The sequence below is a fragment of the Rhineura floridana genome, chromosome 4 (genome assembly GCF_030035675.1).
Source record: "Rhineura floridana isolate rRhiFlo1 chromosome 4, rRhiFlo1.hap2, whole genome shotgun sequence".
Taxonomy (NCBI): domain Eukaryota; kingdom Metazoa; phylum Chordata; class Lepidosauria; order Squamata; family Rhineuridae; genus Rhineura; species Rhineura floridana.
The window spans coordinates 123709087-123736419 of record NC_084483.1 but is presented as its reverse complement, the minus strand read 5'-3'; the positions used below and the strand labels follow the sequence as shown (position 1 = coordinate 123736419).

Below are 27333 nucleotides of genomic sequence, written 5' to 3'. Positions count from 1 at the left end.
TTAAGGAGAAAGCATTTGAATTGGATATCACTTCATTAGTTCCAACTTCCATCACTTTTGCTTGCCTGGGACTGAAAGAAGCCAAGCATCTCATAAAGAAAGGCACATTAGGGAACACGAGACTTCTAGGAATGCATCACTTTCAAAACATCAACAGCCATGTTGTCTGAAGGTTCATGACCCAGCAGTTAGCAACCAGGGGAACTGGAATGAGGGAAAAGGCAACATCAAATCTCTTGGAAATGTTTCTTTCAGCCCTGTACTGATCAACGATAAGGTAATTCCAGCATGTTTGCCTCCAGCCAATTCAATGGTACCAGGCGGAGCAGAATGTTATGTCACTGGATGGGGTGAAACAAAAGGTGAGTAAATCTTGAGCAGCTAAGAAAGTAGTTAAGGCAGCCATATGTGTTGCAGTTCCTCCATATCCCAGTTTTTTCCCCATCATTCTGATTTTTGGCTTTCTTACTCATGAAAAGACTTGGAATAATTTCTTCTCCACATGCTGCTGCTGTCTATCAGAGAACATCTGTGCTAATTGATACCCTCTTTCTGGTCATCTCTCTCTCTCTCTCTCTCTCTCTCTCTCTCTCATGGGATGTGCATTTTTTATAGAAGGGTACTGCTTCTTCAATAACATTTCAGGTGTTTAGCTCAGGGTCCTGGAAATTTCACTGAAGGGTAGTTTTGCATGACAAACTTGTTTCCACCACAGTCATGGTTGGAGCAGATATCCATGTTACTGCTGTTATGGGTTTGAGAGTTGAGACAGATGATTTCTATGAGTCCCCTTCAAGCCTCTGATTTGGAACCCTGCACCCGGGGGTGGGCTCTGCAGCTAAGAAACCTGCTCTGCTGGTCACCTATTAGGGTGGCCAGGTGGGCTAATGGGTCTGCCAAGTGCCCATTAACTGGTGAATGCTGATGCTTTGAACCCCTCCAACTTAAGCTCAGGTTGGAATATGTGTAAACAAAAACCATATTTCCTAAAAGACACCACAGTCTTTGACCTTCATTCCAAGGAAAGCAAACCCTGAGTAAGCACGGGGACCCCTGGAGATCTCCTGCTGCTCAGAGATTGGGGTGGCACACAACACTGGTGTAGCAGCGGGATTGAGTTTCCTGGAAGAAGAATTGGGAGCAAGGTGTTGCCTGAGTCAAAAATGGAGGGAGAACTAGCAGCACTCCTAGAGCAGATGAAATTGTGGCACCAGGAAGACCAGCAGCGAAAGCAATGAGAGTGCCAAGAGGATCAGCAACAAAGGCAACTAGAGCACCAGGAGGACCAGGAACAATTTGAAGATAGAATGGAAAGCCTCCTTGGAGAGAAAAAGGAGACCCTATGTGAGGAAGTGAGAGCCATGCCTGATCAGCCACTGCAAGGGGTTGAGAATGACCTGGGACCCCAGCTGCAGTGCACCCAGACTGGGGTGGCTAAAGACATCCAGGAAATGGATGGGCAGCTGCAGGGCTTGGACTGTGTGGAGTTGCAGTCAGTGATGGATGAAGGAGAGGCCTTGATTGTCCAGGAGCCTGCCAGTGGGGAAGACACCACGAAGCTGGAAGTAAAGCCCCAAGACAGAAGGAGGACAGGCTGGAAAATGAAGATGCCTTGGAAGAAAGTAGAATACAGGCTGGATAAGAGATGCTGCTGCTCATAGATTTCTTTGCTCCTTGTGTGCCTGCTGTTGAAATAGTGTAGGAGGAAGAAAAAGACTTGGAGAAAGTTGAACTACAGGCTGGAGAAGAGCAGCTGTTGATGGATTTCTTCACCCTGTGTGTGCCTGCGTGGAAGAGAAAGTGCAGGAGGAAAAGTTGGAGATGTATGCACGAGAGGAGCTGCCAGGACCTGGAGAAATGGCTATGCAAGAAAAAGTGCTGGAGGAGAAGCCTGAGGTGGGAGTGCAAGCCCAAGAGGAGCTCCCAGCTCCAGGAGAGATGGGTGAGATAAAATCCCCAAGTGACTTTGCCCCTTGGGTGCCCCATAATGGTCTTATAGGATGGGATCCATCTCCAATGATGGCTGCAGTCCCTGAGCAAATTCCAGCAGTGAGAGGTACCCAGCGCCCTATGAGTTTTGAGGGCAAGAGACACTGAGAGGGTTACCTGCCTCTGTTTGGGCCCATGATTCACACTGGAGATGGTGAGAGAGAGCAGAGAGGAAGATTTCTTTCTGCCAACCTGGGTGCGCTAGGCCAGCTAGCCCTGAAGAAGATGCCTCCAGATAAAGACTTGTGGCAGGACCCTGATTTGGAGTTTGGGGCACGGGATGAAGTGGACTGGGCCAATGACATTTTCCAGGGCAGTGAGTGGGAGAAAGATGGCTACAGTCTGCTGTGTGCCAATGAGAAAACAAATGTGCTCCCAAGAGGCAGCAGCAGGGATAGGTTTGGACTGGGAACTCCATGAAACCCCAAGACAAAGGGCCATGTGGGCAACTGCATGGTTTGGGGGTGAAGGTTGTGCTTATGGGACTGTGTACTGATTTGCTGTAGGAATTCTTCCTGATGGTTTTAGTATTGCCCTTTGGAATGCTTTTGATTTGTGCTTTTTGCATGCTTGTGGGGATATGAGCTGTTTAATGATTTCTTAGTAATTACGCTGATAGGATTTTGTAGGAAGGTTTTACTGTTAAGATTTATTATACTATGCCTGTTAGAATTTGTGTATGTGCAGCTGTTTGGGGGAGCAAGGGGAAAATGTGTGTGCTTTTGAGGGCTGGTGTGCTGCAGTTGCACAAGGCAGAACAAAGGAGCTCTGGTACTGAGGTAATCTGGCTTAAACATGTCGGGAACTCTCTGTCTTGGGCACTGCCAAGTATGAAGACTGGGTAAGCAGTTTGGATGCAGAACTGTGACTGGGAGCTCCAAGAAAGAAGAGGAAGCCTAAAGAGAGAGCAGTTAATTGAAAACTTGCTGTAAAGGAATGGACAGTTTTTGTACTTGTGTTGTGTGGAAATATAACTGTGCTATGAATATGTGCTTTTGATGATATATATTTCAATGTCTTATTAACCTGTATCTGTCATTTCTTTAGAAGAAAAGCTGCTATTCTGCTGTTTGTTTGCAGGTCTGGGACAGACCTTTGTCAGGAAAGGGGGTAGTATTATGGGTTTGAGGGTTGAGATAGATGATTTCTATGAGTCCCCTTCCAGCCTCTGATTTGGAACCTTGCACCTGGAGGTGGGCTCTGCAGCTGAGAGACTTGCTCTGCTGGTCAGATGAGTCTCCTTTGTTAGTCTAATAGAGTGGTCAGGTGGGCTAATGGGTCTTTCAAGTGCCCATTAACTGGCAGATGGGCCAGGGAGATCCTATTGTTATTGAAACTCTTCAGGAGAGCCCTCCCGGGTGAAGGAGAGGCTTGTGTTTTTAGTTGAGTTTGAGGAAAGGCTGGGAACTGGAGACACTCAGATAGGCTGGCTCCCTGAATCACAGCTTTAGGATGCCTCCTGTAAGCCTGATGGAAAAGCAAGATCTATTGGACTGCTGATGCTTTGAACCCCTCCATCTTAAGTTCAGGTTGGAATGTGTGTAAATAAAAACTATATTTCCTAAAAGACACCACAGTCCCCACTGAACTTCTTTCCAAGGAAACCAAACCCTGGGTAAGTGCAGGGACCCCTAGAGATCTCCCACCGCTCAGAGATTGATGTGGCATGCAACACTGCAACAAGAATGTAAGAAGAGTTCAGCATTTATCAGAGGTCACAGCCCAATACAATTCTGGCAATTTTGTTTTTTGATGTTTGTCAGACTTGCTTTGGCTAGAAATCCTGGGGTGTACTTTCTATGGATCTAATCTTATGTGGAACTTTTCCACAACAAGGTGGCTACATAAATTCACCTCATCCAGGAAAAAAAATATGCCACATGACTTCATGTTTACGCTGCAATGTGATTCAATGGATGCACCAATTCTTGCAATCTGTTCTGTGCTCTGCAACTGTCTGGCATCCATCAGCACAGCATGGGTGCGTACGTATTGCATGGTGGGCGTGGGTGCTTTCCGAGCATCAGTGGTGGTGCAGAGTCCTTGGACTTTCTCATTACAGAAGAAGTACAAATTATTTCACAGCTGTTCCTATGCTGTACATGTAGAAATCATCTGTGAGGAAGATTGGTTGCAGACAATCTGCAGGCCTGGTGTCAGCACTCAGAATGGTGGGGCAAATGCCTTGGTCCATGTACTTCAGTATGGTCCAGTGGGGCTGACACCAACAATCCTGATTTGTATATGTGGTGTTTTTTTTAAAAAAAATCCTTTAAAACTTTTTTTAATGGCCTAGTGCTGATGGAAGAATCACCAAGCTGGGTGTCTGCAACCCGGCCATCTTTATTTCCCCTCTAGGCTAGGAATGGGGGAGAAATTCAGTTTGGTTCAATACGTGAACAGAAATGCAGCTAACCTTCAAAATTAACAACTGCATTTTGCAAGGCAGTTCTCAAACAAAGTGTACACAAATGTGTACAGGCGGGCCCCGCTTATACGACAGGTTCCGTTCCGGACCCCCGCCATAAAGTGGAAATCGCCATAAAGCAGAACCCCATTGAGTATAATGAGGCACGTCACGTGAAAATGATGCGAAAATGCTGCAAAAGCGCACAATCGGCTTTAAAACGGGGAATGAAAGCCGCGGAATGCCAGGAAGCGAAGCGCCGGGAAGCGGGGCCCTACTGTATATTAGGGTAAAGCAAACATAAAAATACATACTTATTTTCATACAGATATATCCCATCTTTCTTTCAGCAAGGAAGCCAAGGCAGCATACATGTGGTTCCCAGATGGTCTGCCATCCAGGCACTGAACCAACCCAGACTTGCCTAGCTTCAGCAAGGTGATGGCCTCATGTGCCTTCAGACAATGCTCTGGGATCATATTCATGACAACGTACAAAAATTCATTAAAATGCTGGTGAATTTTCCTGAGAACTTTTTTTAAATTGCGAAATGGAGCAAAGTGAACTGGAAACAGAGAAACTAAAATTGAAAGATGTGTCCATCTCTACGCTGGGCCCTCCGCCCAAAAGAGCAATGCAACGTTGGGGCACAGAGGCATTGGGAGTTATAAGGATGGCCGGGGCTGCAGCTGCCTGGCTTGGCAATGCTGCCAGCAGCACTGGGACATGAAAGAAAAAAGTTGTAAAAGGCTGCCATCCATCACTACATCCTCGGCTGATGCCCTGTAAGCTTGCAGAGGGACACCAGCTGATAAAGAGGGGCTGGGGAGGGCCCACTGAAGTACCTTGCCCCTTAAACCTGGCGCTGACCCTGCCAGTGCTTATAATGCACTCTCTTGTATTTCAGAACAATTTACATGGGCCTTTCATGTACAATTCCTCATACAGACACAGACCAGGCTAAGACCTGTTTTGCTTTTAAAGTGAAACCTCGTTCTGTGTGCAAAGTGGGACTCCATTTTGTGAAGTGGGACTCCAGACAGCAAGGCAGACTGCATTCATATGCGACTAGCCATGATTTCTATTCAAAAAGCTGCAGGTCTTGTCGTAGGATAAGTTCTACTGCTGGAGTTTCACTGCTTGGCCCTGATGTTTACCTCACATGCTGCTGGAGCAAACTAGAATGTCTCCTCTCACAGCATGGAGAAATTATGCCTTTCCAAAGCATTCCTGTAGCATCTGCATAAGAGTGCAAACAAAGAGCACCAGGAAATAAAACTTCTCCCACACTACTTGGAAATAGGCTGCCTTCAATTCGATTCTGACTTACGGCGACCCTGTGAATAGAGTTTTCATTGTAAGTGGTATTCAGAGGTGGTTTACCATTGCCTTCCTCTGAGGCTGAGAGGCAGTGACTGGGCCAGGGTCACCCAGTGAGCTTCATGGCTATGTGGGGATTCGAACCCTGGTCTTCCAGGTCGTAGTTCAGCACTATGCCACACTGGCTCTCATCCTACACTACTTACTGGATCATAAAGTCTATGTTGTTCAGGAGCTGTTCATTCAATTACATTTTTCTTTTTCTTTCTCCCTTGCTTGCACAGATACCGGTGGAGAAGGCTTTCTTAAAGAGACTGGCTTTCCTGTAATTGAAAATAAAGTGTGTAATCGGCCTGAATTTCTGAACGGCAGGGTCAGAAACAGCGAACTCTGTGCTGGTAATATTGATGGTGGCACGGACAGTTGTCAGGTAAGAGAGGCTAGTCATGGGTACACTGGGTCCTACACTTAGAACACCTGACACTGGGATATTACTTGCCATGAGCCTTGGGAGCTCAACATTCCAAACCTCATTATGTTACACGAGGACCAAAAAAGGCCAGTTAGAAACTGGGCCTCCCACTGCATTTCATTGGGTTGGGTATGTTGGGCTTGAAGATGTGGAGCAGAGCAAACATCTGATTTCCAGTGTCTGCCAGAAAGGCAGACTATTGTGGCTTCCGTCCATCCAAGGTAACACGCTGGTTAGGTTAACAGGAACCCAGCTGCTAAGCTTCTCTCATCCTGAACTGAGGTCTTGGCTATTCTTTGCAATTTCCCCTGTTTTTACTTCATTATGGAAGTCAGGGATAGAGGAATTTCAGTCAATTTGAAGGTAGAAAAACCTCTATTAGCTCAGTGGCTACTGGAGCAAAAGCAGGGCTGCTATAGTCAAAACTAAGCATAGATCCTACAAAGCCAGTCATATATTTGTTGAAGACCTTGACTGAAATTCTGCCACAGCCATAGGTTGGGAAATTTCCTATTCCATAGGAAGGTGCTGAGGATGACGGAGGGAAGTCAGATATTATGGCAGTGAAATACTTACTAGGGAGAAGGAATCAAATGTTTCAAGAGCAATTTCTGCAGGCAGCATATAACATTGCTATCTGCTGGCATAATTTCCCAGAGACCTATTATTCTAGCCTCGAAAGAACTCATGATGTTAGGGCTAAATTAGACCTGATTGTTAAATGCAAATAGCATTACCTGGGATGTTTGGTCAACACTAATTTTATTGCCAATGATGTTTGATCGATTTTAGGGTAACTTTGTGTCACTGATTCCGAGTATGGCATCGGTTTTGCTAGATTGGCTCTAATTTTTGAGATAATGGATGCCCCCATTGAAAAACATAACAAATTCAAAAAATGTAATGGTCAGGCATAGCCTACCCACAAATGACATGGAAACTGTCTCAAATCATACAAAAGTAAACACATGAAATACCTAATGGTGTTGTATTCAGTGCAATAACATTAAAACAAAGTAAGCTGATTCAGATAATCACAATTAATGCATAGAAAAATGCTGTGTGTACGATTTTCTTTTATGTGGGGCATCAGGACAATCACGTTGGAGGCTCCAGCAGTAGTCTGCCATCATGTGTCTGTCCCATCTGCCATGATACCTTTCCTCCATCACCTTTATATCCTGATGGAACCTCTCCCCTTGTTCCTCACTAAAATCACCAAGATTAACTGGAAATCTGTCTAAGTGGCTATGGAGATAGTGTACCTTTATGCTCATATTAGTACCCAAATGTTTAAAGTTAGCGAGCATGTTTTGCACCAATTCTTCATAATTGTCTGCTTTGTGGTTACCCAAGAAGTTCTTGACAACTGAGACATAACTGCACCAGGCAGAAGCTTCAACATCATTCATAAATTTAGTGAAATTCAAATCACTGATGAGTTTACGAATTTTAGGACCATCAAAGATTCTTTTAGTTTTTCCATAGTCAGTCCAAGGAACGATCTACAAATGTATCTGAAGCAATCACCATCTTTGTCCAAGGCCTTAACAAATTGCTTCATCAGTCCAAGCTTGATATGGAGTGGTGGGAGAATGATTTTTTCTCTGTCAACCAATGGCTTGTTAATGATGTTCACTGCACCTACAGTCATGTGTTCCCTTGAAGGCCATGTCACTTTTTTCCAGTGATCTCGCTTTGCCCTACTATCCCACAAGCAGATGAAACAAGGGTACTTTGTGTATCCACTTTGCTGCCCAAGCAAGAAGTTCACCATCTTTAGATCAACACAAATAGACCACTGGTGCTCATGATAGCAGAGCTTCTGCAAGACCATTTTGATGTTTTCATATTCTTCTTTAAGTTTTGTTGAGTGAGCAATTGGAAGAGATGCATAGCGGTTACCATTGTGCAATAAAACACATTTCAAGCTTCTGGTGGAACTGTCTATAAAAAGCCGCCAATCTTCTGGTCGATATTCCGGTAGTCCCATTTGGAGAAGAAGTCCAGGAATGTTATTGCAGTATACAAGTTCTTCATCTTGGCTGAAATATGGAAGAAGTCCCTCCTCTCTTGTCCGATAAGCTGTTATGTTAGCTTCCGGCTGTAGACAGTTCTTTTCCATTAGCCTGGATGCTAAAAGTTCAGATGCTTGCTTTGACAGACTGAGCTGTCATATCAGATCATTGAGTTCTTTTTGGGAGAACTGCTCAGGTGTTGAAAAGCTTTCTTCATATCCACTTCCAGGGCTACCACCTGTGCTACACTCCACGTCCAGCATTTCTTCAACATCTGACAATGGAAGGTCAGGCAGTGAGGTAAACACTGGTATGGGAACGTCTTCGCTGTGTGGCACAGGTCGCCTTGCTGAGTCCAAATCAGGATACTCCCACTTATGTTTCTTGTAGCGATTGAAGCCTTTCACATTCACAACACAAAAATAACAATCACCGTGATAACAATCACACCATAGGCACACCAAAGTTTAAACGTTTCCTTTCTCCATTTTTCCACTGTCGTAGGCACTCTACACAGGTTTTGCAAACCTTATGGGGAGCCCAAGACTTATCTTGATCTCCAAGCTTCACTCCAAAATAAGCAAGATATGCTTGTTTTACAAAGTCAGTGATGTTTTTTCTTTGTTTTTGCAGAGTGTATTCGCCACAAATGTAGCAGAATTCATTAGGATTGTTTAAGCAGCCTCTTCGTGATGAACTCATATTCCTCTTCAAAAAAAAAAAAAAGTATCAATATGATGTTATATGCAATGGATAAACTTGCAAAACAATGTTCAAGAGTAAAAAGACAGACCAAACCCTGCTGCATATGTCAGCAGCTATAGGTCGTATTGGGGTACAATCGTCATTTGAGGGGTATCCGTTATCTCAAAAACTAGAGCCAATTCGGCAAAACTAATGTCATTTTTGGATTTAGCACCCCCAAAATACCCTAAAGTAATTCAAACATCCTTGGCAACTAACACAAAATTTTTTTTGTTGGGCTGTGTAATGGGATAAGAGTAGGTATGGAGGAGTGGGATTTAACCCTTTTTTCCCCTTTCAGAAAACCCCTTTTCTGAAGCTGGTATTTGCTGGGGTGGTAGAAATCCCTCAGCGGCTCTCATAGATGATTTCCTTCCAATGCAAATACAAACTTCAAGAGGAAGGATTTTCCTCAGGTCCACAGCAGGAGAGGAAAGGGTTAAATAGCCCCCTCCATGTTTGCTCTGATCCCATTATCATTACTCTTCCATAACCTCAACTGATACTATTTCCATTTCTTAAAAAAAAACTAGGGAGGCTTTGCCTCCCTGCTTGTTCCACTCACCAACCCCAACCCCACTCACTACACCCCACACCCCTGGCACCCCCAGCCCCCCCACAACTCCATTACTCTTGCCAACCCACACTCCCTCAGACACCCCACTTCCCTTGCCAACCCTTTTGCCACACCCGTTCCTCAATCGCCATTACCCTGTGCTGCTGCTGACCCAGACAAACACTGCTGCCACACAGCATACCTAGGCCACACATTGGCCTCCCATGCACCCACCTAGGCTGCTGCTGCTCCACACTTCCACCTCATATGGGTAAACTCCGCTGCCACCTAGGCCTCACGCCTAGACTGCACACCAGTCTACTGCCAACTTTGTCCACCAACCCACCCAGGCTGCCACCGCTGCATAGCCACTGCCATGCCTGGGCCACCCCCTTACCTTCCAAGTCTGCCACGACCACCTTGCCCGCATGCCAAGGTGGGTGGTGGCCAGAGCTTGGAAAAGTTACTTTTTTAAACTACAGCTCCCATCAGCCCCAGCCAGCATGGCCACTGGATTGGGCTGATGGGAATTGTAGTTCAAAAAAGTAACTTTTCCAAGCTCTGGTGGCAGGCAGTGTGAGCAGCCATGCAGATGTGGGGGGGGGGGGAGCATTCAAGCTGCAATTCACAATGCCACCACTCTGTGGCGCTGCAAATAGCAGCATGACAAATTTTTATGCACAGTATATAGAAAAATACCTGCATGATAAATGCAAAGACACATTTAACATCATGCCCCTTCTATGATGAGTTTCTGCCGAGCCTTGAAGACCTGGCTTTTTAGGCAGGCTTTTGGGGTGGGCTAGATTTTACTATTATTGCTTCAGATGTTTAATGTTTAATGTATTTGTACATTTTATTTTGTACGGCACGCAGAGTGGCTGGATAACAGCCAGATGGGCGACTAATAAATTTAATAAATAAATGTCTGGTTTGGCCCTCAATGAGTCCTACGTGAAAGCAGCAAAATATGATACCTAAGTACAGTTTCTAGTAAGATCTGTTAGATCATGTATAAGTTTTTCTTTATTAGATGGTGATGTTGATTTCTTTTATATTCCTTTGTTCATTTTCCTTCTTTCTCATCTATAGGGTGATAGCGGAGGCCCTCTGGTCTGTCCAGACCAAGGAAAATATGTCCTTCATGGAGTCACCTCCTGGGGTCTTGGCTGTGCCCAGGCCATGAAGCCTGGGGTTTATGTTAGAGTTTCTAGGTTTATTCCATGGATTGAACGTACAATGAGTCAAAACTGAGCCACTCTTGTTGAAAGCAGTACATGCACACACACAACGCAAAAGAGATTCTGAGTGCAATGTGGTGAAATAATTTACTTGATTTTAAAAATAAAGATCATGTACATTCTGTAACCAACATCAACAGATTGACTGGCTGGTTTCATTACAACAAGGTTTATATGCTGCAAAAACACATTTACAATAAACCAAAGTAGACATGATTTGAGAGATCCATTAGTAGAACTGCCAACATTTATAAAGAAGTAATGCTATCTATAGTGCAAAATATTCCAGCATCATGTAGATACCTGCATGGTTTGGCCTGTGGGGCAAATAGCTTTGGGGGCTTTAAAAATGCAGGATTTCCCATGTCAAGTCTAGCTTGCTCCATAGCTGTCCACAGTCCATACTTTACCACATGACTGAAAGCTGTGGCAAATAAAATAAATTGTTCTTAAATTTGTTATATTCATGTTTTCTGATCTACTACAATTCTTTGTAATTCAAATCTAACAGTTCTTTACTTACTTACTTACTTTAAAGTCCAGTAAGATGATGGATGTCCTCCACCGGCTGCTATGTATTGGGGGGGGGGGCTTTCTCTTTGGATCTCAGAATGCATCATCAGTCACATTCTTGCATGTGACAGCATAGGAAACCCTAGGGTGAAAACTGGGCTATCCATTGTGGAAACACTTTCTCCTGCCGACCCAGTTGTGGGAACTGCTGCTTTTATCAGCATGCAGTGATGTCTAGTCATCCCCACGGCCCAAAGGTTCATGATGAGGGGCAAAAAGGGTACACAATCTTTGTGTGAGATAACGGATAAACAACAGCTAGGGTTTGTTTTTGTTTTTTTAAAAAAGGGTATTGTAAGATGTTTAACATTATGTAATTAAATAAAATTAAATTAAATGTCATTTTATAACATTAAAAAAATAAGTGTTTAGAGTTTATTTCAGTGGCTTTTTGAGTCGTCAACCAGGACAATATAAATTCAGACACAGGTGTGACGTTCTTCCCTGGTTCTCCCTGTCAGGTTCCCACCTGCTTGTGGCTACTGCCTTTCACTAGGCACCACCAGGGACACCACCAGTCAAGACCGTCCTTTATATGGTTTCTCACTCCGTTCTAGCACAGATCTCACTAGATCCCACTGCTAGGCAGCACCACCAGTCACTTCCTGTAACCAATACTCCCAGAGACTTTGCCTAAGTCTCTCTATAGCTTGTTACTTTGTGACTGTGTGCCTATGCTGTTCCCAACCCCCTTGTATCTTTATATATAAAGCATACAACTCTGGGTTGCTCTGGATACTTGACTTGTTACAATATCTTCCTTCACTGCTGCCACCATTAGATACAGTTTCTGTTCAGCCTTGGTAATTACCTTGCCCTCCCTTCTGGTCTGTATATTCCCCCAGCCAAGGATCAGGCCTTTGGTAAACCAAATAAGTATTTATTTACTAATAACAGGAAATAACAAGATTACTTTAGGAATGTTTCATAAGCGTATGGTTTCATATATGGTCACTCTTTATGTTTCTGTTCATATATATACTCTTTAAATATCAGCCAAATACAATCCAAACTTCCCTCAGAACTCTGCCAACCAACCCTCACCAAACAACCTCACTTATCAGAGGTCACAGCCCAATACAATTCTGGCAATTTTGTTTTTTGATGTTTGTCAGACTTGCTTTGGCTAGAAATCCTGGGGTGTACTTTACAACTTCTCTCTCTTAACCGACTCAACCCCCCTCATCACTCACAAACCTCCATTTATACCTTCAGCCAGCTGGCCACTCAGCCAATCATCATCCAGCATACTTCAGCTTCTCACCCATGTACTCCCCCTTTCTCCCTCAGTCAATTACCATACATCACCTAATAGACCCGCACTTACCATATTTAGAGATGCTTAACCTACAGGAACATCACAGCAGGTTCAATTGGATAGACTATTGTCCCCATGCTTTTCCTTACATCTTCACAAAAGAAAGGTATATTAATATTTTTGGTATTGGTATTGTTGGCAAGTTGAATGCAGATCAAGGTAAGTTAAATGTAAAATTATGTGCTTTGGAGCAAAAGATCTTAACTTCAATAATATGCTGATGGGGTATGAGCTGGCAGCAGGGGTGTAGTTATCTTGGGGGGTCTTATACTCCTTACTTTTTGGGGAGCAGGGTCCCAGTGTCTCCAGCATCCTATAAAAGGGGAGTGTGTTAGCCACCAAGAAAAGTCTTCCTTATCCTTTCCTGCTGATTGGAGCCAATCAGAGTGAAGAGGTGAGTCAGCTATTGAAAAGACTCCTCTCACTGAGAAGAGCCTTCTCAGTAGCTAATACTCTCCCCTTTCATACTTATTGGCTCCTAAGGCATTTTTTGTTGTGGGAGAAGAGGATCTCATTCTCTACCACAAGCAAAAAGAAAAGAAAAGAAAAGGTAGGAGGTGGTGTGGTTGTGAATATCATGAAGGGACCCTGCACTTCTAAATTCGCCACTACACTAGTGTAAACTGGCAGTGAGTAACCAGGAAGGGGATCTTGGGGTTGTGTCAGATAGCTCAATGAGTGTCAACCTAGTATGCAGGTGAAGCAGAGCTAGGAAAAGTTACTTTTTTGAAATACAACTCCTATCAGCCCAATCCAGTGGCCATGCTGGCTGGGGCTGATGGGAGTTGTAGTTTAAAAAAGTAACTTTTCCAAGCTCTGAGGTGAAGTGAAAGAGCCAAATTCCAAGTTGAGGATCATTAGGAAAGAAATTGAAAATAAAATTGCCAATATCATAATGCTGTTATACAAATCTGTATACAAAGTGACTAGGAATCAGGGCTGGTGCCAAAGGGCATCCAGGTGGGACCCTGGTCGAGGGCCCCTGTGGCCCAGAGGCTGTGGGGGTAGCCCTCCCCTTCTGCTATCCTCAGTAGGGTCCATTCCCGACCCTGCCGCAGATCGCAGAGATGGCACTCCCAGGCCCCCTATAGACCATGCGGGCCTGCGGCACCCATCCACTCTACCTATCTCTCCTTCCTTTCTGTGAATGCCTTGTGCACTGCGTGTGCAGCTGCCATCAACCAAGATAGCAGCAGAGGCTTCTCTAAGGGGCTGATGCTCCTACCGCCATGTTGATTGATGGCAAGTATGTGCATGCATGCAGCGTAGCACACATGTGTGCCATCAATGAAGATGGTGGCGGCGGTACCAGTCCCTTAGGGAAGCCTCCACCTCCATCTTGGTTGCTGCATGCGCAGAGGGCAGGCATCCACAGAAAGAGAGAAGAGGTAAGTGAAGAGGTCCCACACTGTCTGTAGGGGAGGGTGGGAGCAGGGGCCCCAGGCCAGGCTTGCACCCAAGGGCCCAGTTATGCCTGGCATCAGCCCTGCTTGGCATACTATTAATACTACACCTCAAGAACAACATTGAAGAGCTGGAAAAGCTGCAGAAAATAACAACCAGAATCAAGGGGCTGGAGCAACTTCCCTATGAAGAAAGATCACAATATTTGGGGCTTTGTAGCTTAGAAAAAAATGTAATGGGCATGTGATAAAATTAGGCATAGTGGGAAGAGCATGGATAGGAAGAGGTTTTCCCTTCCACTTTCATAATACTAGAACCCTGGATCATATTAGTGAAGCTGGATAGTGGGAGAGTCAGGATAGACCAAAAGGAAGCATTTATTTCACACATGGAATTTGTTACCACAGGATGTAGTCATGGCTGTCAGTGTGGATAGCTTTAAAATGGGATTACAGAAATTCACAGATAATGAGGCTGTTATTGGCTACTAATGATGGCCGATGAGAGTGCCTCTATTGTTGGTGAACATGAGCAGGAGAGGACTATCATGCTCATGTCCTGCTTGTGGGCTTCTCATGAGCATCTGTTTGGCTAGTGTAGAACAGAATGCTGGACCACCTAGGCCTTTGGTCTGATCCAGCAGGACTCTGCGTATGATCTTACAGTGCAGAGGATAAAAGACTTTGGCTACAATGCTCAAAACTTGCCTCAGCCAATGAACCCACTCGGTAGACTTAAGAATCTGCTTTCTCTCAGGCCCAACACCCTCTACTTATCAGAACAGTAATAGTGGTCCATCTTAGAAGCAATATGTGGAACACTTTGGAGGTAAAATCCTAAATATTATTATTCATTACTAGTGGTGGCTAGTGCCTATTAGGACTGGTAGGGTGGAAGGCAGGGAGGCCAAACTAATTCTAGTTTTGTCTTCATCTTCCTTCTACAAGGTCAAAAATGAATCTGAGGAGCGAGGAGGAGGAAGCAGAGAGTCAGGGCCACCCCCTGGACTGCTTGTAAATAAGAAGGCTAGCAGGTAGTTTTAGGGAAATCAGGACTGAGACTGGTGGGGCAGTGCCCCATTTGCTCCAGTGGATCAGCTGCCACTGTTCTTCACCAAGACAGGTTGTAGACTAGATAGTGTGGATAAGAAACTCTCTATTTGCCACCCTGGGCTCCTGCTGGGAGGAAGGGTGGGATATACATCCAGTAATAAATAAATACACTTTGCCTGAGGTGTGGGAGGGCCCAATCCATTCAGTGACATGCAACACCATTCAAAATTAGCCAAGGATTCCCCCTGCCCAGGCTTAATTGCATTTACAATTCTATGCATATAAAATAGCCCTCTCTTAGCCAGATCCATCTGTCATGATAGGCCTATGTACTGTTCCATTTGAGCTGACATGCTTTTCACTCAGACTCATTCCTGGGGTGTACTTTGACACACTTGAATTGGAGTTATACTGATAATACACTCAGGGTATATCCACCTACTTTATGAACCCTGGTTTACACAAACACAGGTATACCTAAACAATGAAGCAGATGTGATGTCTACACAGTCTTATTTCATAAATAATAAAAGGCTTTCTATTCTCACCCTTGTCTCCCAACTAATATTATCTATGGAGTATAGAATCAAGTCAGTTCAAGCTTCTGTGGTTGTAGGCATTCTGAATAACCCTGTGCAAAACAGGTCATTTTAAACAACAGAACACATTTATTTGGAGAAAACAATGTAGAATAAAAACATGACATACAAGAAAAGAAAAATAAAGTGCATTCTCACTAACACATTGCTTTAGCATTCTTGCCAAAGACTAAAAAACAGAGCATTATATTTGTGTTTTTCAGTAAGGCAAATGAAGTTATCTATATCTATAGACATAGTTACACTCAGCCCCTAGAACAGTAAGTGATTGCTGTGCATGGGAAGGTGTATTCTCACCCACAAGAAAAGATGCACCTTGTCAGTTCAGTGGGGCCCACGAGTGTTGCAATGTGGATGTATATGTAGATATGCATCTGCATCCCATATGTGCAGAAGCCTGGTTTGTACTCCAATCTCCTTTCCAGGAGGATGGCAGTGGAATTTTGCCAGGGGAGCAGCAAAGCTGCCTTGTAGATGGATCTAGAAGTTGACTGGGGTAATCGACACTAACTAATACAAAGTTAACCATTATCCAGAGTATGGTAAAACCATAAGTCTCCAGCAGTAGTGTAGTGGCAAATTCAGAAAAGCAGGGTCCCTTCATTATAGTTACAGCCACACCCTCTCCCATAATTTTTTTTTGCTCCTGGGTGAAGAATTAGATCCTTGTTAATTCTTCGCCCACAACAACAGACATCCCTAGGAGCCAATAATTGTGAAAGGGGAAAGTGTTAGCTACTGAGAAGAGTCTTCTCAGTGGCTGACTCACTTCCTTTCACTCTGATGGGCTCCCGTCAGCAGGAAAGGACAAGGAAGCATGCGAGAAGACACTTCTAAGCGGCTAACATACCCCTCTTCATGATAGTTACCCCTCACAGGATGCTAGAAACATAGGGACCCTGCTGGGACCCTGCTCCCTCCCAAAAATAAGGGGTTTAAGACCCAGCTGCTGGGAATATGCTTGAAAGCACTGAACCTGCAGAGAGGTCATATGACATGGAAATGTTTGCCTTGTTCTGAATGAGTGCAGCCATAATTAGTGGTTTTCTTTTGCTGGGTAACAACCAGAGTTGTTTTGAGAAAAGCACATCTGGAATATCTGAACAACCTGTACATTTTTTAAAAAAAAGCAAAGATAATCACAAAGATGCTATACAGCCTCAATCCTCTTTCGCACATACACAAAGTAAAATGGCCCTATAAAAGCTCACTATTAAGAGAGAGTTTAAAACTATTTATACATATTATTGCTGTCACATTTTTTTCATTCTTAGTAGGCAAATCACATTACGGGCATGGCTAAAAGAGAATACATGTATTTCATGCCCAGCAATAAGAGAAGCACCTTGGCGGCTAATAGTTTATCCCCACCCACTTGCCTTGTGGAAACTAACAGCCCGATCTACAACAAATTCATTTGGAGGTAAGTCCTAGCAAGTTCAATGGGAATTGCTTCCTTGTAAGCATGCTTATGGTTGTCACCTGAGAGCGCAATCGTATGCCACCATGATCGAAAGGCTTTGTCTCTAGTAAGTGTGTTTAGGATTGCAGCTTAAATCTCCCATTTCCATCCCACTCCACTTCTATTCCATTTTTAAGATAAACAGATGGGATCCTTCATCAGAACAGAGCAAGGTTTTGCCAGATACTTTTCCTCAGGCAGATGCTGGGCCACGGTCAGTTCTGGTAGCTGCTGGGTGTGAAATCATGTTCTCTGCTGCTCTGAGCCACTCTCATGTTCAGACACACCTTATCTCTCAAGTCTAACTTGCATCACAGGGTTGTTGTGAAGATAAAATGGGATAACCACATGTCTGCTACCCTGACTACCTAGGAGAAAGATTGACATACTTGTATAACTGTAATCAATATACTTTTGTTTAGTATATTTGAAATAAGAAACGTTCTTTCCCCATTCTGATTCTGTTCCATTGGCTATTTTTTTCTTGTTATTTATCACAATGTGGATCACTTCAGTTTCTTTTCTGTTTCTTCAATCAAAGTCTGAAATGATTACTCTCACAAATCAGAGAAAACAAAGGATGACTAGATGGCCCAGGCATATGCAAAGAATTATGATCCAAGTAAAACAACTTATAATGGAAATGATTACTCTTCTATAACAGCCACACATAACAGTTCCCTCCCTGGAAACAATAGGCTCAGAAATACATTCACAGTCTCAAAGTCATAGAAAAATATTATGTTTACTTGAAGTGTCTTTTAGGGCTATTTATTACAAAACAACAGGATCCATCTTCTCCATCTGGCATGGTTATGGTTTCCAATGGACATCAAACAGAGAGCCAGAGGATTGGTGATGCCCTTGCAACATTTGGTGAAAGATCAAACATATGTGCTGGAATTCTGATGTTTCTGTTTCCCACAACTTCTACTGAAACTGCAGTGATAAAAGGGGGGAGGGGGGGAGAGAAGCTTTGCTTTAACAATGGAGCAAAGTTTGATTTAAGCAGAAATGCATGCTTTTTAGCTTCTCTTAAGACTAAGGGCCAAATTACACATTACATTAAAAAAAATCCATCTTTGCATTTGAATGCCTGGGTTCTTTTTTTAAACAGCAGTTCCACCAGTCCCTGATCTAAAGAGGGTCTGAGGTGTAGGCAGAAGGACTTTTCTCCTCTGCATGACTAATCTGATATAGTTTGCCCCAAGAGGAAAGCTGTTATTGGAACAGTGTGGTGTATGGTAGTGATTAATATGTCAGACTAGGATTAAGGAGACCCAGTTTTAAATTCACACTCAGACATGAAATGTACTAGGTGATCTTGGGACAGTTACTGTCTCTTATCATAACCTACTTGACACAGGGGCCCTGTTCACACGTTACAGTCAACGAGTGTACAGTCTGTGTACCCAGGTACACAGGTAGTTGGGCTGTACACTCGTACAGTTATTCACATGTAACATTCAACGAGCGTACAGCTTATGTACCTAGGTACACAAGTAGCTGGGGTGTACGCTCGTACAGTTATTCACATGTAACATTCAATGAGTATACAGTCTGTTATATACACATTTGCTGCCAGGGAAAGAAAATGGCTTCAATGACACTTTTTAAATGCACCATTGAAGCAATTCCCTTTTACTGGCAACAAGGCAAGGCATGCTGGGTCTGTTATACTTCCTGAAACTGTTTCCTGTCAAGAGGTACATTCAATAGAAAGAGTTTTGGCAGAAACAGGAATGTAGTTTTACTCTTTTCATTTTTCCTGCAGATTCTTAAGTTTTTAAAATCAAAACCCCAACTTTTAAAAAGAAAATACTCACCTGTAACTATCATAATTATAGTTATTAAAATATTGCATTTTTCATTGCCTGTTGAGTATGTATGGTTTTTGATGTAGGCTTTCATGAAACAATCCTATACATGTCTATACAGTTCTATAGAGATCAATAGGACTTACTCATAAATAAATCTGTGAAAGTGCATACCTAAATATATTGAATATTTATATATGAAAATATTTTGAGAAAGGGGCTGCAACAAAAACAAGCTGCTTAAAAGAGTATAAACTGAAACTATTCTTCCAACATGGTACACCTGATTCTTCCTTGAGGATATCATGCGTTTTAATACACAAAACTACACTCAAAATATAAATGTGGGGAAAATTCTTTATCAATTGGGCTTTCCAGCCTACTGCTCCCACTGTAACATACTCTGTCCCCTGGAAAGCCTTTCCTGGTATTTGGGAAACAGGAAAGCTCTGGACTGTGGTTTTTATGGTTTTTCAGTAGAAATGTTTGTAGCTCAGTATCAAAGTGATCATCCGTATCTCTTTTTATGATCTATGTCAGTGGTTCCCAACCTTTATGGGTACTACGGGACCCCCTTTATAAGTTCAAAAAATTTTGTGACCTCCCTCCAGGAAGGCAGCTTGGCTGCCAGGAATGAAGGGGGAAAGCAGCCTTTGCTTGCAGCCTTGCTTCTTTTTGCTTCACTAAAAGCCCTCTCATTCTGAGTAAGGGCATCAGCAGCAGTGGTAGTGTGAGGAGACGGCAGTCAGTGGTAGTAATTCCCTCTTATTTCTGGTAGCTTCACCCTCAGCCTCCTTTGGTGTCTGCCATGTATTTTATACCTTTGGTGCGCCTGAAAGATGATCTAGCACTTCAGCAAAGGTCCTCCCCTCTCATCTGGAGCAAGGAGGTGTCATTTGCAGTGTCAATGGGGAGCAGACAGTGTCCAGGGAGTGAAGACTTTTTTAAAAAAGTAATAATTAATTTCTTTACTGTTTGCAGCCCCCTCTGGATTACTTCACGGCCCCCAGGTTGGGAACTGCTGATCTGTGTCATAATATTTAGCTTTTGGATAGCACTTTAAATGCAGGGTGGGCAGAAAGTAGATCAAAATGTATTGGTGTATCTCAGGATGACTCATAGAAGATCAGTGAGGATTTCAGACTCCTGTTTCACAATGAAAACAAGAAAATGACCACCCCACCATTATACTGCTGAAATGAAGAAAGTGGGGGGTAATCAGAGTGGATTTTTGTGTGGAAATACTGTGAGCTCAGTTCAGTTTTGGAACTCCAAACAAATTCCTGGGCTAAGAATTATTTAACTCTAAGTGCATATATTTTGTGGCTTGCTCTGGTTGGTGGATCTTGGTTTTTGTAATAATAATAATAAAATCAATACAAAAACCCTGAAGTCTAACCATCCTGATCTAGAGTATTAGATCCTGATCTAGTCTAACCATCCTAACCATAGAGTATTTGCCACCCTGGGCTCCTGCTGGGAGGAAGGGCAGGATATAAGTCAAATAATAAACAAACAAACAAAACATTACAACCCTACAAGGCAGGTTTATGTTACCATAAAACCATGTGATGCAGCTACTTCTGACAGCAGTTTCTAATGGAGGCAGCCATTATCATGTGTTTGACCATCAGGTGTGTCTAATTTTGATGCATGACACTTGACATAGAAGGTAAGAGCTGCACAGAGATGAGCAAATCCACAATTTTTCTCTTCTCAATTTCTGGATACACAGTAGAAAGGTGACATTGCTTTTTTGAAAATGCCGCCTTTGGCAATGTTTTGAAGTGTCTTACCTCTGCTATTGTAGTTTCATTCTTGCAAGCACTCCTTTGAACCATGCTACAACAACCCTGCAAGGTAGGTCTGTGCCCATACAAATGATTTAGTGCAGGGATGGCCAGAAGATAGACTGTAATCCATTGGTAGATCCCTGGGAGATTTGTAGTCAATTGGCAAGCGCTTCTGGCTTCCAGTTGTTTAACAACAGCAACAAAAGGACACACATCCGTTTGGAAATTTGACAACTGAAATTAAGAATACTTGTGGAAAGTAGGAATAGATCTATGTGTGGAAAGACCGTGAGCTCATCTCAGTTCTGATAACCCTGTGCTCAGCAGCTTCGCAGAGACACCATTTTCTTTCATACTAGACGTATGTCTTTTGCAGCTGGCTGCAGTTGGTGGTTCTTGGGGTTTTAGCAAAACACAGGGTGGATGCCAGACTCTGCAATAGCAGTTCTCTCTCAGTAATGGCAGCATTGCCACTTACTGAATGGGGCAAGGTGCCTGCAAGTTCAGAGCTGGTGACACCACCATCCTGCAGCAGGTGGGCACACACCTGCAAGCATGTGCTGCATTCCACCAAAGTACCCCCAACCTTGCCATCTCTGTGCCACTGCCATTCTCTCTCCCCCCCATGTATCACTGCTGACCTATGTCATCAAATTATTGGAAGAGTCTTGGCTACATTTCTCTTTCTTGACCTTTAGGAGGAAATAGAAAGCACACAACAGAATTTACCTTACCATTGATTTCAATAGGTTTTAAAAGACCAAGGAAGAAAAGTATAGTGGGTAATTTATATTGGATTTATAGAGGTACTGTAGTGTACGAGTTCTGCAAAGGCCAGTGTGGTGTAGCGATAAGAGTACTGGGCTAGGGCCTGGGAGACCTGGATTCAAACCCTCATTCAGCCATGAAACTTACTGGGTGACTTTTGGGCTAGTCACCTTCCCAACCTAAACTACCTCATAGGGCTATTCTGAGGTGCTGTGTGTACGTATGCCACACTGAGCTCTTTGCAAGAAAGTTGAGATGGAAAGGAAATAAGGCATTAAAGAAGATTAAGGCTACAATCCTTTACACAATTACTTGAGAAATTATATATATAATTTCTGAGCAATGTGTTACCTAGCCATTAAGTTATTTTATTATTGCAGTTGTGATAGCAGCTGTTATTCATTACCTGAACAGGGGGGCTGGAGCAAGTTTTGGAATCTATTTGTGGCACTATCCTGAATAGTAGGTGTACTACTCGTAACAAGCAACAATAAGAGTCACATAATGACACATTGAACCTTTAACAGACATTATAAATTTTATAATATTTATTGATAAATCACCTAGTATTTAAAGGAAAGGATTGAATTTAGAAGTTAAAGGCTGTAATTCTATGTTCACTTTCACTTCAGGAGTAAGCCGCATTAAACTCAGTGGGACTCACTTCTGGGTAAACATGGGTAGGACTGGACCGGACTGTGAGCAGATACAGAGGCAAACTCCCCTCCCTTTCTCTGCCCCCCCAACTGTTTCTTTTAAGAGGCTGGAATCCTAATGCTTCTTACCTGGGAGTAAGTCCCACCAAACTGAATGGGATTTACTTTAGAGTAAGCATGGAGTTAGGCAGAGCTTGGAAAAGTTACTTTTTTGAACTACCACTCCCATCAGCCCTGGGCAACATGGCCACTGGATTAGGCTGATGGGAGCTGTAGTTCAAAAAAGTAACTTTTCCACGCTCTGGAGTTAGGATTGTACTAGGAATGTAATCAAACTTAATTTTGTAAAAATTAACAATGTAAGTCCTTGCCTAGCTGTAGCTTCTCTGACAGAACACTTGCTTTTTTTAGGCAATCCTAACTCCATTTATCTGGGAGTAAGCCCCACTGAACTCAGTGGGATTTACTTCTGAGTAGACATTTTCCCACCTTCCTTCCCTCAAGCTTTGCTAGCACAAAGAAGCTCCACTCCACTTATCTGTGAGTAAGCCCCACTGAACTCAGTGGGATTTACTTCTGAGTAGACCTTTTTAAAATTCAAATGTGAATTCTCCAAAGCTTTCCGTCTCCCCCATTTTTTTCTCCTTCCTTTCCTCAAACTCAATCACTGCCAGCACACAGAAACATTGCACTCAATGGGATTTACTTCTGAGTAGACTTTTTAAAAATTGCAGTGAGTCCTTCAAAGCTCTCCCCCCCGTTTTTTGCCTCTTCCCCCCCATTTTTTGCCTCTCCCCCCCATTTTTTGCCTCCCCCCCCTGTTTTTTTGCCTCCCCCCCATTTTTTGCCTCTCCCCCCATTTTTTGCCTCTTCCCTCCCCCATTGTTTGCCTCTTCCCTTCCCTTAAGCTCATTCGTTGCTTCAGGCTGGTCTCCCTTTCCTCTTCCTTGCACTTGCCTGCATTTTAGCTTTATTCTTCTTTCCCGCTCCCTGGCTCCAGCAACTGACTTTTTTCTTCAGCCCATTTGTGATTGGCGGTGGCTGCTGCTGCTGCTGCTGGAACAAGGCTCAGGCTGTCCCCGGGGAGAAAAACTAATTGCTCACGATCAGCTCCACAGGGACAGCATGCAGGGAGAATCACCATGTGAGCAGAAGATGTCTTTTTTCAGGATGCCTGTACACATGGTGATTTTTGAAATCACCACGTGTAGACACTTTCTCAAGAGCAGCTGTACCCAGGTACAGGGGGCTTCTACCTGGGTACAGAGTAACGTGAGAATACCCCTAAGGTGGCATTCAATGCCAGTCCTACTCAGAGTAGACTCACTGAAGTTAACAGAGATTACTAACTTTGGTTCATTAACTTCAGTGAACCCTAAAACCTACCTCAAACAGGATTTAGTTGAATACAGCCCAGGGTTCTTGTGAAGATAAAAGTGGGGGTGCAGGCAGGGGGGAGAACCATATATAGTGCCTTGAGGTCCTTCGATGAAAGGCTGGAAATTATTTATTTATTTAAATATTTATAATCCACACTGTCATAAATCATAGCAAGGCAGTATGCAACATACCAAAAAAACCAGTAAAAGTATCCATAAATTCAAAACATAACTTAAAACATCAGTAGATACTGGCTGGTTAAAAAAGAAATGCGATAAATTAATTGGCACCAATAGCAGCTTGGAATGGGGATTTTCATCAGGACTGCAGCATGTGAGGGAGGGAAAGCAGCAATCTCAATCTAGATAGCACCCTCACCCCACACACAGCTTTTACTTTTTTAAAAGCACATATATGCAAATGCAAAGACAGATTTAATGTGTAGTTTGGTTCTTGAGGCTAATGACCAGGGCCAAGAAGATGCCAGCATGGTTAACGAGCAAAGTCAAGGAAGCTCTTAGAGGCAAAAAGTCTTCCTTCAGAAAATGGAAGTCTTGTCCGAATGAAGAAAATAAAAAAGAACACAAACTCTGGCAAAAGAAATGCAAGAAGACAATAAGGGATGCTAAAAAAGAATTTGAGGAGCACATTGCTAAGAACATAAAAACCAACAACAAAAAATTCTATAAATACATTCAAAGCAGGAGACCATCTAGGGAGACAATTGGACCCTTGGATGATAAGGGAGTCAAAGGTGTACTAAAGAACGATAAGGAGATTGCAGAGAAGCTAAATGAATTCTTTGCATCTGTCTTCACAGTGGAAGATATAGGGCAGATCCCTGAACCTGAACTAACATTTGCAGGAAGGGATTCTGAGGAACTGAAACAAATAGTGGTAACGAGAGAGGAAGTTCTAAGCTTAATGGACAATATAAAAACTGACAAATCACCGGGCCCGGATGGCATCCACCCGAGAGTTCTCAAAGAACTCAAAGGTGAAATTGCTGATCTGCTAACTAAAATATGTAACTTGTCCCTTGGGTCCTGCTCCGTGCCTGAGGACTGGAAAGTGGCAAATGTAACGCCAATCTTCAAAAAGGGATCCAGAGGGGATCCCGGAAATTACAGGCCAGTTAGCTTAACTTCTGTCCCTGGGAAACTGGTAGAAAGTATTATTAAAGCTAGATTAACTAAGCACATAGAAGAACAAGCCTTGCTGAAGCAGAGCCAGCATGGCTTCTGCAAGGGAAAGTCCTGTCTCAGTAACCTATTAGAATTCTTTGAGAGTGTCAACAAGCATATAGATAGAGGTGATCCAGTGGACATAGTGTACTTAGACTTTCAAAAAGCGTTTGACAAGGTACCTCACCAAAGACTTCTGAGGAAGCTTAGCAGTCATGGAATAAGAGGAGAGGTCCTCTTGTGGATAAGGAATTGGTTAAGAAGCAGAAAGCAGAGAGTAGGAATAAATGGACTGTTCTCCCAATGGAGGGCTGTAGAAAGTGGAGTCCCTCAAGGATCGGTATTGGGACCTGTACTTTTCAACTTGTTCATTAATGACCTAGAATTAGGAGTGAGCAGTGAAGTGGCCAAGTTTGCTGACGACACTAAATTGTTCAGGGTTGTTAAAACAAAAAGGGATTGCGAAGAGCTCCAAAAAGACCTCTCCAAACTGAGTGAATGGGCGGAAAAATGGCAAATGCAATTCAATATAAACAAGTGTAAAATTATGCATATTGGAGCAAAAATCCTTAATTTCACATATACGCTCATGGGGTCTGAACTGGCAGTGACCGACCAGGAGAGAGACCTCGGGGTTGTAGTGGACAGCACGATGAAAATGTCGACCCAGTGTGCGGCAGCTGTGAAAATGGCAAATTCCATGCTAGCGATAATTAGGAAAGGTATTGAAAATAAAACAGCCGATATCATAATGCCGTTGTATAAATCTATAGTGCGGCCGCATTTGGAATACTGTGTACAGTTCTGGTCGCCTCATCTCAAAAAGGATATTCTAGAGTTGGAAAAGGTTCAGAAGAGGGCAACCAGAATGATCAAGGGGATGGAGCGACTCCCTTACGAGGAAAGGTTGCAGCATTTGGGGCTTTTTAGTTTAGAGAACAGGCGGGTCAGAGGAGACATGATAGAAGTGTATAAAATTATGCATGGCATTGAGAAAGTGGATAGAGAAAAGTTCTTCTCCCTCTCTCATAATACTAGAACTCATGGACATTCAAAGAAGCTGAATGTTGGAAGATTCAGGACAGACAAAAGGAAGTACTTCTTTACTCAGCGCATAGTTAAACTATGCAATTTGCTCCCACAAGATGCAGTAATGGCCACCAGCTTGGATGGCTTTAAAAGAAGATTAGACAAATTCATGGAGGACAGGGCTATCAATGGCTACTAGCCGTGATGGCTGTGCTCTGCCACCCTAGTCAGAGGCAGCATGCTTCTGAAAACCAGTTGCCGGAAGCCTCAGGAGGGGAGAGTGTTCTTGCACTCGGGTCCTGCTTGCGGGCTTCCCCCAGGCACCTGGTTGGCCACTGTGAGAACAGGATGCTGGACTAGATGGGCCACTGGCCTGATCCAGCAGGCTCTTCTTATGTTCTTATGTTCTTATGACAAATGTCAAACTAAGGTCCTGAAAAGTACCCACCCTTGAACCTGACTTTTCAAGGAAACAAAATGAGACTATTTACGGGTACACAGCAGCGCAGGTATTTGCTAGTTGTTCCACATCTTCTACTGTCTCTGGTAAGGGCAGTCCCTTTGTCTCAGGTAAAAGCATGACCAGAAGCCCACACAGAACAGAAAGTATACCTGTGAAAAAATTGAAGTGGGAAACATATAGTATGTCACATGCAGTGAGAAATAAGATTTAACACTACAATTCTTGATAGTTCAGATGTAGGGAACAAGAAAAAGTAGGGAAGGTCTCATTATTAGGGAGGGGTGAGAGTTAGACTCTGGATATGTGTGTGTGTGTGTGTGTGTATTTTTATGGATGGATCATGAGTGGTCATGCTCATGTTTTGCTTTGGTTCTACCCACCATGACATTTAGAACCCACATTTGTCAGGAAGAACACAGCCCTCAAGCTGGTCATTATAAGAACTACTATTTAACTTTAAGAACTGGTATCTGAGCTTGCTTTTTTCCTTATTATGAGTATTATTTAATTTTAAGAATTGGTGCCTGTGTTCGTTGTTTTTCCTTTTGTGTCATGCCTTTTAGATTGTAAGTCTGCAGGCAGGGACTGCCTTATTTTAACTGACTTGTATGTAAGCTGTCCTGTTGGCTAAAGTGCTGATCGCTAATGCTCTAAATAAATAGAAAAACATATAAATAAACTTGATGATGTAACTGTGATGGATTCACATAGCTATTCCCCTCCCCCAAATTATCCCTAAGGAACTGGGCATCATTCAAGGCCCAATATGTACTTGTCTCCCTGACAACTAGGGTTGCCAGGTTCAGGGCCTGAGACTGATCCTGTATCTTTAGGAGAAGAGAAAGTCAGCCAGGTGCAGGTGTTCTTGCAACACTGTAATGAGAAAAGCCACAAGGTAGAATTCTCCCTTCCCCCTGCACAACTTTTAAAGATACAGAAGACCTCTTGGAGGTCAGGCCTGGCAACCAAGTGTTACAGTGTTGCAAGAACACCCTACTGACAACTATCCAAACAGCAGGCCTGTTAGCCGCATTCAGAAATGTAGGGGCAGAGTGGTGATCAGAAAAATCACTGTCAGCTGGGAGAAA

The 27333-nt window shown here is 43.3% G+C and overlaps 2 protein-coding genes across 6 annotated transcripts in view; one reads left to right on the top strand and one right to left on the bottom strand.

Moving 5' to 3' along the window:
• The window catches only part of PLG (plasminogen), a 51280-nt gene extending 40079 nt beyond the window's left edge, over positions 1–11201 (top strand). For both annotated transcript variants that reach the window (XM_061624297.1, XM_061624296.1), the window contains exons 17-19: positions 256–362; positions 6001–6146; positions 10599–11201. In XM_061624297.1, the coding sequence (XP_061480281.1) occupies positions 256–362; positions 6001–6146; positions 10599–10760 (415 nt within the window). In that variant the 3' untranslated portion in view covers positions 10761–11201. The remainder of the gene's footprint in view (positions 1–255; positions 363–6000; positions 6147–10598) is intronic.
• Positions 11202–15826: 4625 nt separating this feature from the next.
• The window catches only part of SLC22A3 (solute carrier family 22 member 3), a 63586-nt gene continuing 52079 nt past the window's right edge, over positions 15827–27333 (bottom strand). The window contains exons 10-12 of one of the 4 annotated variants that reach the window (XR_009762309.1): positions 26274–26394; positions 17905–18094; positions 15827–17523 (exon numbers count right to left, since the gene is read on the bottom strand). Coding sequence is in view for 2 of the 4 variants with exons in the window: in XM_061624299.1 (XP_061480283.1) it covers positions 18040–18094; positions 26274–26394 (176 nt within the window). In the remaining 2 variants the exon portion in view is untranslated. Of the gene's footprint in view, positions 18095–26230; positions 26395–27333 lie in introns of those variants that run through there. The other 3 variants (XM_061624299.1, XM_061624300.1, XM_061624301.1) reach the window with 3 other exon arrangements.